Source organism: Phyllobates terribilis, unplaced genomic scaffold (assembly GCF_046119375.1).
Source record: "Phyllobates terribilis strain yellow unplaced genomic scaffold, ASM4611937v1 Scaffold_11__3_contigs__length_659146591, whole genome shotgun sequence".
Classification (NCBI taxonomy): Eukaryota; Metazoa; Chordata; class Amphibia; order Anura; family Dendrobatidae; genus Phyllobates; species Phyllobates terribilis.
In genome coordinates, this window is record NW_027362771.1 from 534,987,171 (window position 1) to 535,000,585 (window position 13,415).

Below are 13,415 nucleotides of genomic sequence, written 5' to 3' on the forward strand. Positions count from 1 at the left end.
AAAGTTCTGCAGATGGTAGCAACTTGAATTTCTTGCATTTTTTTTTTTTTGGGGGGGGGGTATTGAGATTTAGAGCAAAGGTGAATAAGTGTAACTCTGGTTACAAAAAAAAACAAAAACAAACAACAAATAATCCTGCAACGTGTCTTGGTTTTGGTACTAACGTTACCCCTTAAGATGGGCCGCCTCTAGGTCACAGAGTCACTGTATCATCGGTCTACAGCACTCTTGACTAGGCAGGTGTATACCATATTTACACCTACATAGGTGACTTAAAGAACATAGCACATAAGTAATAACCATATAAATTCCATACATATCTTGTACTACTGCTCAGGGGACTTGGGAAAGGCTTGTGCCGAAACGTGCGTTGGGGTGGCGGCGTGCATCTTTGTGGTTGGGCAGCTGCCACTTGTTCCCTGAGGTAAGACATGGCTCAGTATAATTTCTATACAGTGTGACAAGTGGAATACAGCGTTATTAATATACAATACATAAGCTTACTGCCTATTACTCACTTTCCTCATAGGGGATATAATGTTAGTGAACTCTTTCACAATGATGTGTCGCCTTCTTTGTTTTTGATATCCATGTAGTGTCCTTGTGCATTTTGCTCTTTTATCCTGTTGTCTTATATATAATAATAAAGTTTTCTACTTTTTATATATGAACCTTTTTTGTCATCTTTTTGTCCTTATGGCCACCCCCTATGCATATTTACACCTAGTAGGTGTCTGGTGTTGAAGCGGGCCTTGGCTGGACTAACGTGATCAAAGTTTAGCTATTTTATATATAATGAGGAATTATTCTATGCTGGCAGATTGACTGGTGGTTACGGACAACACCATCTTTTTCTTCTAAACCATTTTTCATATGATCTTACATTAGCGTTTGGCATGGAATGTCTTCTTGGCACCTGAAGCACTATGGATAGTGATGACCTGAGTGGTTTGGCCACTGGGTGGTTCTTAAGAGTTGAAAATGTATTGAGTGAAGATGTAATGGAATCAACGTGACAAATTTACAGTCCATGCCACTTTTTCCTTCTACATGATTTTTTTTATATATATACTTTTCAAAAAAGGAGAACATTTCAGAACTTACCTTCTAAACTCTTCATCCTGAAAAGGAACCAGTAACCACCGTTTTGGCATGTCCCTTATAAAGCTGTCATGTTCTTCCTCATTGCGATCCAGGGACACATAAACCAGTGCGATTTGGGAGCATCGGTTCACGTAGAACTCATCAGTCAATTTGGTAAAAAATTCCTTTAAGAGTGGGGAAAACTCCTGACAGCGTGAGCATCCCGACTCGGCAAAGTACAAAAGTAGAATACGATTTTCCAGTGTCCTCCAAACCTCTCGCTCCAAGTCCAACTCATCCTGATCACGGTTATTTTTTATCAACACTTTTCCTAGAAATAATTCAGCCATATTATTCTGGGCAAGATCAACCCCTGTAAAGAAGAAAACACATTAATGATGCTGGTAGTTTCTACAAACCCAAACACCATGGTCGTCTCACAATCATTTAATAGGATTGAGTACGTTAAAGGGAATCTGTCAGCAGAATTTCACTCCCCAATCTATTTGTATGATCATTAGGCTCTTTCAAAGACAAGTTCATTAATAGCTTTACATGATCAGTATGTTCCTCCATTACTGATATATCAACGTTTGAATTGACATGCAAATGAGGGTGAAGAGCTATGGTAGATCTGAAGCTTCTGTCACTCCAGCTCTATTCCCAGCCCAGCACTACTTCCTCCTGTTCAACTGGCAGCCTCTATGCCATGTGACTTCAGGAAAAGGGATCCTCAGTCAACCAGGCGGAGACGACGCTGAGTCGGGAAAAGAGCTGGAGTGACAAAGGCTTCAGATCTACAAATAGCTCATTTGCATACCAATTCAAATGCTGATTTCTCAGTAACAGAGGAACAAACTGGTCAAGGAAAGGTATTTCTGGACTTGTCTTTGAAAGAGCTACAGGCTCATATGAATAGATTGGGGAGTGAAATTCTGCTGACAGATTCCCTTTAAGGTGCTCAATCATATTAAATGATTGCCAGACGACCATATAATATGCATATGATGAAAGCAGGATTGGGCATGTTGGGTTTAAACATGCCCAATCCTTTATACTTATGGGAAACAAGCAGCTAAAAAAAGATGTTTAACAGCAACTTAGTTACTTTTCCCTATTGAGAACAGATTTATGCATATCTACAGGCGTACGGGGGAGGGAAGAATGTCAGGAGAAATAGCCGTTGGCCGAATGACCATTCGAGTGCCTCCACTTAAATTTAGAGCAACATGGAGGCCACAGTGTGGCATATAACAAGTTACAGGCTCCATATCACAGATCCACTATATGACCTGGTGCATGAAGCTTTTCAGTGTATCTCCACTTAATGAGTTGTCATCTTCTACATTTGAGAAACTCCCGATTTCCTGATTGATGGGCGGTGGACGCTCCTGCTTGAGTGTGTCACGCACTGTGTAGGTAAGACTAAGTGCAACACAAAGGGAAGAGGGGAAGGGAGCCCAGACTCTAGGGAAAGAGGGAAGTGGAGACCTCCTAGGCTGATCTGATATCACCCTGTCTCCCCTACCGTCCCTATATTGGTTCTTCACCAATCGCCGCACAGGAACCTATCCCTGTATTTCCCTAGTGCTTGGCCCTGGATAAGGAAGGGAGGGATGAGCACCAGTCAATCCCCACTAAGAACTAAAGACCACAAAGGAGATAAACATGGGGAAAAGTAGCTTAGCTTGAGCCGACTTCAGAGACATAACTCCAAACGTCCTCCTAGCACCAGAGAAGTAGAAAGCAGTCTGAAATAGCTACAAGTGTTCACAAGGAAACATGCGAATATCACTGGTACCTTCCTGCTGCAAAGTGAAACTATTTAAACACCCAGGCCAGGGTGTCAATTAGAGCAGGAGGGAGGTAACTGCTAGGTCCTAGAGTGAAACAGCTAGAAGGTGTCTGTAATGCCAAACGAAGAGATCTTCTGCAACCAATTGCAGGGCGACTGTCTGTCACATCTGACACACCCGTGACAGAGTGACAGTTCAGGTCTAATGCTCTTGGCCTGAATTGTGTGCGCCCTGATACTGCTATATGAGGGAGCATTGTCTCTGCAGCACTGGTATTGCAGTGCGACTGGAAGTCGAAGCTGATGAGGCCTCCAGAGATCTGGCCAGGCTCAGGACAGTGCTTACAAGCTCGATATGAAATAGCTTGTAAGCACTGCATATGTTCGGCAACCTCTCCTATATGGCAGAAGTGGTCGGTCCCCTTGGCAGAAAGCAGTACATCCCAATTACGACGACGGAGATAGCCCTTTACACTATTTTGTCTGATCTGACATTAGGTATGGAGATATACTACTGCACACAGTTGCGAAGGCAAGCGTCTAATGTACTGCGAGAATTGTGCCAGGTAAAATCCCTAGCCCCATAAGATTCCCTTTAAGCTGATCACCGAATGTCACACTATACTAATTCCAAAGATTCACGTCCCCGGCCGAAATTGTTCAACTTCCCGGCAAAGCCAACATATGGGAAATGAAGCATTACACAAATCTCACCAAAATCAATTGGATGTATGTGTAATTAAGGGACTTGGCGGGTCCTCTAGAGCTAGAGATGCTTTTTGTAGCCCCTCTCTGTCCTGGATAATAGATGAGGGTCCTGAAGAAGCCCTGCTAACTCACAAGGTATTCAGGGTTTCCTCAACCATATAAACCCAAATGAGAAATTACTGAAAAATAGAGAAAAAAACCTCAGAACTATAGAGAATCAATGTGTATTCCTTCCCATGCAGTGCGCAGAAACGTACGGGGTTAATAATTCAGATTAGATGTTAATTACTTGGTTTTCTACTGTGAGTGTATTTCCCATAGTATTATAAGGCTGTTACGGACTAATTCCTGTAATGACTTCATTAGTTTCTTAATCTTGAAAAGTTTTCAATCCACTTTCGGTGGCGGCAATTATCCTAATAACTTTCTAATTACACATACAATGAGGTAAAAATTTAATCCTGTATAGGCCAATTGCTAACACTTTCAGCTTTATTAAAGGAAAAACAACTTCTTTAAATGACCTGCTTATTTTACTCCTTAAAGGGAATCTGTCACCAGGTTTCTGCAATCTGAGAGCAGCATGATGTAGGGACTTAGACCCTGATTCCATGCCTATGACTTGAGGTCTGAGACCCTGATTCCATGCCTATGACTTGAGGTCTGAGACCAATTCCATGCCTATGACTTGAGGTCTGAGACCCTGATTCCATGCCTATGACTTGAGGTCTGAGACCCTAATTCCATTCCCATGACTTGAGGTCTGAGACCCTGATTCCATGACTATGACTTGAGGTCTGAGACCCTGATTTCATGCCTATGACTTGAGGTCTGAGACCCTGATTCCATGCCTATGACTTGAGGTCTGAGACCCTGATTCCATCCCTATGACTTGAGGTCTGAGACCCTGATTCCATGCCTATGACTTGAGGTTTGAGACCCTGATTCCATTCCCATGACTTGAGGTCTGAGACCCTGATTCCATGCCAATGACTTGAGGTCTGAGACCCTGATTTCACGCCTATGACTTGAGGTCTGAGACCCTAATTCCATGCCTATGACTTGAGGTCTGAGACCCTGATTCCATACCTATGACTTGAGGTCTGAGGCCCTGGTTCCATGCCTATGACTTGAGGTCTGAGACTCTGGTTTCATGCCTATGACTAGAGGTCTGAGACCCTGATTCCATGCCTATGATGTGAGGTCTGAGACCCTGATTCCATGCCTATGATGTGAGGTCTGAGACCCTGATTCCATGCCTATGAGTTGAGGTCTGAGACCCTGATTCCATGCCTATGACTTGAGGTCTGAGATCCTGATTCCATGCCTATGACTTGAGGTCTGAGACCCTGAATCCATGCCTATGACTTGAGGTCTGAGACCCTGAATCCATGCCTATGACTTGAGGTCTGAGACCCTGATTCCATGCCTATGAGGTCAAGTTCAAGTCAGGTACGCCATAGCCAGTCCGACTGTAAATATCAGAGGTGTGGAAACGGCCTTACCCAGTCCTCCGATTTGCAGATTCACTAGTCACTAGTACAATGACTACAACATAATGACCCTCAAACCAAAACCCAGGTCATTAATTGTGCGGAAAAAAAAATCTTTGTATTTAATAAAATTTGAAGAAATTGTTAAAAAAAAACAAAAGCGAATTACAATTTTTATACTTTTTTTTTCATAAAAATTAAACATGCCATGCCAAGTTCTTAATATATCTCTATAAAAATAAGTTCTTAAATAAAATCTTAAAAACCTTAATAAAATAAATCTTTTGAGTTTTTCTCATATTTTCCGTCAGTAACTGTATCATTAAAATATTTTCCTTCCTTGAAATTAGTATTTAATGTACAAATGTACAAAATTCAAATTTTCCTTAAAGGGCCTATTACACGTTATCAAAAGCAATTTCTACGTGTGCTATAAGGACAGATCTCAGGCACCGGCATCATTGTGACTTTTATGCGTTGTAGTATTTAAAGGGAATTTGCCATTTGTGTTAAATTAATGCTCAGAAATTAGTTGAGAGGTTACCTACCTTCTAAGGAAGAGTAGGACACCCCACTGGTCCATTAGAGAACATCGCTGTGCAATCTGGAAGGGATTTAGGCAGCGGTCTTATAAATAGAGCAGATCTGACGCAAAGGATTCTGGGACCATAATCAGCTTATGCGAAGGGCTAAGTATATATCATATGTTTAGAGTTTGTGGACTTTTTTTGGCTTAAGGCCACGTTCACACTATCAGTATTCGGTCAGTATTTTACATCAGTATTTGTCGGCCAAAATCAGGAGCGGAACAATCAGAGAAAAGTATAATAGAAACACGTCACCACTTCTGTATTTATCGCCCACTCCTGGTTTTGTCTTACAAATACTGATGTAAAATACTGACCAAATACTGAATGTGTGAACGTGGCCTAAAGACATCCAGTTTTGTGCCATTTAAATTATCATATCAGTGAAAGTCATACTTAAGAATGATCTAATGTTAAGTTATTTTTTTCTGCTTTTGTTAAAAGCATCAGCCTGACAATGGGCTCCTCCAAAGATCACCCCTGCTTTCTTCCATAAACAGCGCCACGCTTGTCCAGGTTGGAGCAGTGCACCCCTTATTCACTTCTTGAATCTATGCAGCAATACCATGTCCAACCCATAACCAAAGGTGGCGCTGTTTCTGAAAGAACACAGACATTTTTTTTTTTATACTGTACAGCCTCGTAACAAGGCCAAAAGGAGATATGGAACCAAGGACAAGGAATTAGTGTAGGGCTAAATCATGGAGCAGAGTCTCAGGCATCGCGTTACTCTTCGAGGGACAAAAGCTTTAAAGGGATTAAAGCCGCTATATGTCTGTAGACTTGTGAATCCTCACAAGATTCTCCTGCACTGTGAGTGCAGGGTGTGTGACCTTAACTATGTGCTTTGTATACTTCCAGCCACATTCCGACTAGACTTGTCCGGCCTCACTCAATACACTTGCATTGAGGGAGGCCGTGCACTTCTAGTCGGCATGTGACCGCATGTATGCAAATCAAATACTTGCAGTCACGCGCCCGCCGCCGGAACATCCTAACAGCGTATGCTCAGTATTTGACATCCGCAGAAACCAGGGGTGGAAGAATCAGGGGAAAAGTATAATAGAAACACGTCACCACTTCTGTATTTATCACCCACTCCTGGTTTTGGCTATAAATACTGAGGTAAAATACTGAACGTGTGAACGTGGCCTAACGATGAATGAAAATCTTACAACTCTTGGAAGATGAGGAGGAAAAATCAAGAGTGAAACCCACTGGAACTCAATGACCTGCATAAAACTGTGGCCAGAGCCGCTATAAAGGTCTGAACATTGGGGCAAATATTAGGAAATCCTGCCATTACTGGCTCATAGATCATCCTCTGCTAAAAAAAGCGAACTAATCTGTGAAGGCAAAAAAAACCCTTGCACTAGTCTTAGTTCCTGGCCTGACGTAATGGGTGTAACCATCAGCTCATCGCTACACTAGTTTATCTTGGCTTACAGGCAATCTTATAGCTTTTCATTCCATAGGTTGATATAATTTGCCAGTACTTACTAGAACTTACATAGAAGTATTTCCGCCCTTACATGACGTCTCTTCCGGTAGAGCACAGCAACACTGAAGCCGTGCCTTAGAGACTAGCGCTGTCTTTCGTCACTTCCGCCCTTAGTGAAGCCTCACAGGTAGGGCTGCCTGACGTCACTTCCGCCCTCTCACCTGCCAGTTCCCTTCTCTCTTTTTTTCTTTAGTCTTGTCATTGTGCAGCTGAGTGTGCGCCTGGTACAGTATCCGCTCTTCCTCTTCTCTTAGTGTGCGGTGGCTGTGTTTTGCTGCTGGGAGACGTTGCTGCGACAGAATGCCTTGTGAGAGTCAGTGCATGAGATGACAGTGTGAGGGTGTGGGTCCTGCTGCCGCCGCCACTGTGCTGTGCATTGTTCTAACCTGTGCTCCTGTGTGGAACAGGTGACCCTCCTGCTGCAGACAAGCTGCTGTGGAACTACAAGTTGCAGCATGGCCTGCTGGGACTTGTAGTTCTGCCACAGTTGGTACACCTTTTGTTCAGACACTGGTGCACATGTGTACAGCTGCTGTAATAGCTTTTTCTAGCTCATTTTCGCCTCTTCTTGACCCTCACCTGTCACGCCGTGGCTACGTGTGGTTGGCATTATGGCGGGTACCCCAATATACGGTGCTGTTTACCCCAATATACGGTGCCGTACGTGCGGGTATCACTAGTAGCTCCGCTGTCACAGGTGCTGAGTGATTTAGGAAGGGTGGTACATGTGAGATGTTATCTGATCGGTGGCTTTTTGAATGTGTTGTTCTCAGTTATCAGCCAGTTAGATGTCTTTTGTATAAGTGTCTGTGTATAGCTTTCACATCTCTATAAATCTGTTCCCGTATTGATCATCTTTCTTATACCCCTGTATCTATGTGCTCCCCCAAAACTCAGAGGAAAACCCACCCCAGACCCCTCTCCCTATTGCAATCCTGTATATCTGCCCTGTGCTGTGTGACGCTGATTGTATTTCTTAGGCTTTGGTCACTTTTTGTTACTGATTCTGTGTAAGTTTTGTGCCAGGAATGAGGGATCTGTCTAATGTCAGACTATTCATGCTGTATCCTTTTGACAGGTGCCCATGGGCTATAATGGTATCTGTTACAGATTACACTCAGAGGCGTAACTAGAATCTCATGGGCCCCAGTGCAAAATTTGGACATGAGCCCCCACCTGCATGTTGGTCAGGTGTATGGGTCCATGTAGTATTCAAGATCCTATAAAGACATACATGTTCGCCCCCCATCCTGGCTCCTTCTTGTAATAATGCTGGGCCCCTTCCTGGTATACTGTCTCCCCATCTTGGGCACCTTCCTGGTATAACATCACCCCATCTTGGGCCCCTTCCCGGTATAACGTCGCCCCCCCCCCCGTGCTGGGCGCCTACCTGGCATAATGTCGTCCCTCCCCTCCCCCCCTTCCCGTGCTGGGTGCCTTCCTGGTATAATGTTGTCCCCCCCCCCCGTGCTGGGTGCCTTCCTGGTATAATGTTGTCCCCCCCCCGTGATGGGCGCCTTCCTGGTATAATGTTGCACCCCCCATGCTGGGCGCCTACCTGGTATAATGTCGTCGTGTCACCCCCCCCCCCCCCCGTGCTGGGTATAATGTCGTCGGCGCCTACCTGGTATAATGTCGTCGTCCCCGTGCTGGGCACCTACCTGGTATAATGTCCCCCCCGTGCTGGGCGCCTTCCTGGTATAATGTCCCCCCCAAGGCCCCTTCCGTTCTTCTCCAGCACATTTTAAAAAGAAACAAATGATTATTCTCGTCTTCCATGTCATACGGCATCCTCCTTCTGTAGTGGGTAACTGACTTTGGCGAGCTGGAACGGGCAGCCCATGACATTGCTGCCATGCTCCGTACGTCACTGGCAAGCCTCTGATTGGCCGGCGGCGGGTATTGCAGCGCAGGGAGCCGGCGGGTCTCTGCTCCGCATTAGCTTTCACGTCCAGGTGAGATTGGCGTTGGTGGGTCCGCTTGTGGTCGAACCCTCTGCAACCGCGATTGTTACACCTTTGGTTACTCCATGGAAAACTCCCGATGTATCATAAGAGATGCCTGTCACAGATGCTATACAACTGCATTCATTATCCGTAGGCTAACACAGATTATTCCATTGTTGAAAAATTGTCAGCAGGTTATTTCGACACGACATTATGAATGAAAGCCACGTTAACGCTGGGAAGAGCCGGACTAGTGTCATCGCTCTATACAGTCCCTGGCCGGCTCTTCCCAGCACTATTATGGCTTCTGTTCATATTGTTGTGCCCAAATGACGTCCGGCTGATCCTGACTTATAATGGGGTTAACCAAGAAAGGATAGGAACACTGATGACCCTAAAAAAAAAAAAAAAAACTGTTGCGCATAGACATCATTGAAAAACGACACAAGGAAAATGGTTGCCATTTGAAGAAAAATTAAAGTAGTGTTTTTCCTGTGCCATTCATTGTTTCTACAAGTCTGGAGATGCTGCAAATACTTTATTGATTCAAGGTTTTGTTTATTTAGTGCCAAGGGAAGGGCTGTGTGTATATCGGTAATTGTGACGAGATCGGGCACGGCTCTATGCTTACACAAGGTTTGGGTGAACCGTTTGGGCTAGGACCGGTGGTAGCTGAGGACATGTCCTGTCTTACGCCACCAGCTGTTGCCAAGCATGTACGTACATGCTGGGAGTTGTGATGCTGTTTTGTGCCTTTTTTGTTAGACTTCTTTATTGCACAATCCTTTCAATAAAATTTAACATGTTGCAAGTTTTTCTTAAACCGGGCAAAAACAAATTATATAGACAGATTTTGTACTCCCCCATGGCACTAGAAGACGATTGTACCAAAGGCTAAAACATCTGGATAACCAAGACCATGGATATAATACTGAAAAAAAAAAAAAAAGAAGAAAACAAGTAAAAGTCATGGGGTGGTCTTACTAATTACATCCATCACCTGCCATCAGCATGGATCATAAATAGTGATGAGCACAAGTTCTCGTTACTCCAGTTTGCCGACGGTGCTGCTGGGGGTAGGCACCGAGTATCGCGGGTGCCCGAGTGACATGTTCGAGTCCCCGCGGCCATATGTTTTGCGGTTGTTAGCTACAAAAATTGGGGAATTGCCCATGTTTGTCAGACAATCCCCACATGTTTTGTGGCTGTCCCTGTGGCGCGGGACTCGAGCTCCCGCGATACTCGGTGCATACCCGAGCACCCTATCGGCATACTTGAGGAACGAGCTCTTGTGCTCATCATTAATCATAAATGTTAAGTCGTAGAGACCGGGACATTAGGCCGGGAGAATCAAAATCGGGAAAACCACGGTCTGACCCTATGTTTGCCATTCAGGTGTCACCGGTTGAGGTTCAGCTCATCACTAGGCCGAATTCATGACCCATTTAGTATTTTTTTCTTGTCTCCTCGGTAATTGCTTTGCTTCTCTCATTCCTTAAAAACCTCTTAGCCCCCAGGCATGAAATCCCCCAGTGAGACGACTTTGTCAGTCATAACAAGTGTAAAGTTGACACCTGGGTATTGTCTCTGAGCGTCGGAGATGCTGGATCTGTCACCGGAGGATTGCGGTTACCAAGGAAGCGGCTTCCTGCTGCGTTCATGGCCCCATTTGGAGAACATCAGCTGCTCTGATTCTTTATCTAATAGTTCTCCTTCATCTACATTTTATAGAGGATTTCCACCCAAAATGTACAAATTGTCTAGAAGTTAGTAAATCCGAAGCTAAACAGGAAGCCAAAGTCCTGGTCCTTATGTTTTCTATGCTCTTAGAGATATTGGCACCCCTGTGTGTTTCTGCGGCAGCCATTTTTTTTGAAGTGCAGCCATATTGGTTGTCATCATTCAATTTACTTCTTAGAAACGACACCGTAATAGTGGTTATACTGTACGCACGTCAGCCCACAGCTGTTCCTCCCGACCCCCACGGTAGTCTGACAAAGCTGTAAAAACTTTTTTTCTACAAAATGGCTACATTAAGACAGTCTTTGGCCAAATGGCATATACAGTGGATATAAAAAGTCTACACACCCTTGTTAAAATTCCAGGTTTTTGTCATCTTAAAAAAAAAAAAATCATACCGAGAAAAATTTCAGAACTTTTTCAACCTTTGTCACTTGTAATTTGCACAAAATGAAATGAAATGTTTTTAGGAGGACAAAGAAAAATTGGATTCATGATTGGGCTCTTGTTGGGCAATTCCAAAACTGTGATCTTCCTCTGGTGAAGCCATATTTTTTTTTGTTGATTTGGAAGTATGCTTAGGGTTGATGTCGTGCTGCAAGGTGAAATTCTTCTTCAGCTTTTTTAAGAGGCCTGAAGGTTTTGATGCAAATTTGACTATTTGGAACTGTTCATAATTCCCTCCACTTTGACTTAAGCCCCAGTTCCAGCTGCTGAAAAAACACCCCAAAGCATAATGCTGCCTCCACCATGCTATACACTGGGTATGGTGTTCTTTTGGTGATGCTCAGTGTTAGCTTTACACCAAACATATATTTGGAATTATGGCCAAAAAGTTGAACTTTGGTCTCAACAGACCACTTGCTTTTGGCTGACTTGATGAAGGTTTTGGCAAAACACAGCTGGGCTTGGATGTTTTTTTCTGTAAGAAAAGGCTTCCACCTTGCTACCATACTCCACAAGCCTGACATATGAAGAAAATGGGAGATTATCACTTGCAGTACACAATTTGTACTTGCCAGAGCTGTGGAGTCGGTAAGCTAAACCTCGGACTCCTCAGTTTCTCTGACCTCCGACTCCACATCACGTCCTCACTACTCCGCATGTACATAAAGTGCAACATAGATTCATCTCAACTAAAACCTTAAATCCTTAGATCAGGAATAGAACAGACGTTTCATAACTTTCCTAAATTCTTATGAGAAAATGTACAGCACATCCCACATTGTACTACTGTACCCAATTTATTATATATTTTACTTGCCAGAAATTCCTGTAGAACCTTTAATGTTGCTGTAGGCCTCTTGGCAGCCTCCCGGACCAATTTTCTTCTGGTCTTTTCATCTATTTTTGAGGGATGTCGAGTTCCAGGTAATGTCATTGTTGTGCCAAATTGAAGCCACTTCTTGATGATGTCTTCACAGTGCTCCATTGTATATCTAATGCCTTGGAATTTTTTTGTACCTTTCTCCTGACCGATAACTTTCAACAATGAGATCCCTTTGCTGTGTTGTAAGCTGTTTACAGACCATGGCTATTTCTGTAAAATGCACCTAAGAAAATGTTAGAAAAATCTTACTAGAATAGCAAAACTTTTTATGCTGTTCATCAGAATGACATTAAATGATGGCAGCTGTGTACTGACTACTATGTAACACGAGGTTAACTGTGATTGGCTAATTCTGAACCCAACCTGATCCACAATGATAAGAGGGTGTTCACACTTATGCAACCACATTATTTTAGTTTTGTTTTTATTTTCCTCCTCAAAATGATTTCAGTTTGTTTCTCAATGGATTTGTATACATTATTGGTAACATTAAAGATATAAAAGTTCTTTTTGGTATGATTTTTTGTTTTTTTAACGTGGCAAAAACTTGGCATTTTAACGAGGGTGTGTAGAGTTTTTATATGCACTGTAGATGTAATGTAGATGGGACACCTATGTATGAGCCACATTAGAGAGTGGCTGCCATGAAATAATACATTTTTAGCTTTGGCAGCGGTTTCAATATGAAAGTGGATGACTTGTACCCATATAAACAGTTTCTCTAAGGACTCTGGAAATAAAAGTATTTGTAATCCACAGCAACCAATCAGGCTTCAGCTTACACCTTTTTAACAGCGTTTGAAAAATGGTATGTGATCTCCGATAGGCCTTCTGACTTCCTTTCCTGTACAGACGACTTTTCAGGAGTCTCATTATCATCATAGACAGGAATAAAATTAAATTAAATTAGCACCTCTAAGATTTTCAATAAGTGATGTCACAGCTCCCCTTCCCTGCACAATGACCTCGAATGGTCTGAGTTGCTTCACTGCTGCTAATGTCCAAGTGACCAACAGGAAGTTGGAGTCTAGTATTGGGCCTAGTGGCCAATGTGAAAATTTCAAGATTTTTTTTTTTTAATAGAGATAGGAAAAAAAATTAAACTCCACATAAAAAAAATAATAATTTGCTGATAAACGTTCCCTTTAAAATGAACGTAGGTGGGGATTTCAGCTAATCTGGCCGAGGAACATCCTTGTCCCTTGTTACTTTCTCAGTAATATCTGTGACAT

At 43.2% G+C, this 13,415-nt stretch overlaps 2 protein-coding genes across 3 annotated transcripts in view; one reads left to right on the plus strand and one right to left on the minus strand.

The window, feature by feature from the left end:
- NXNL1 (nucleoredoxin like 1) overlaps positions 1-7,645 on the minus strand; it is a 23,442-nt gene extending 15,797 nt beyond the window's left edge. Inside the window, exons 1-2 of one of the 2 annotated variants that reach the window (XM_073653830.1) lie at positions 7,177-7,645; positions 1,105-1,456 (exon numbers count right to left, since the gene is read on the minus strand). In XM_073653830.1, the coding sequence (XP_073509931.1) occupies positions 1,105-1,433 (329 nt within the window). In that variant the 5' untranslated portion in view covers positions 1,434-1,456; positions 7,177-7,645. Of the gene's footprint in view, positions 1-1,104; positions 1,457-7,166 lie in introns of both variants that reach the window. The other variant, XM_073653828.1, reaches the window with a different exon arrangement.
- PGLS (6-phosphogluconolactonase) overlaps positions 7,280-13,415 on the plus strand; it is a 25,050-nt gene continuing 18,914 nt past the window's right edge. Inside the window, exon 1 of the mRNA XM_073653827.1 lies at positions 7,280-7,391. The gene's annotated coding sequence lies outside the window, so the exon portion shown is untranslated. The remainder of the gene's footprint in view (positions 7,392-13,415) is intronic.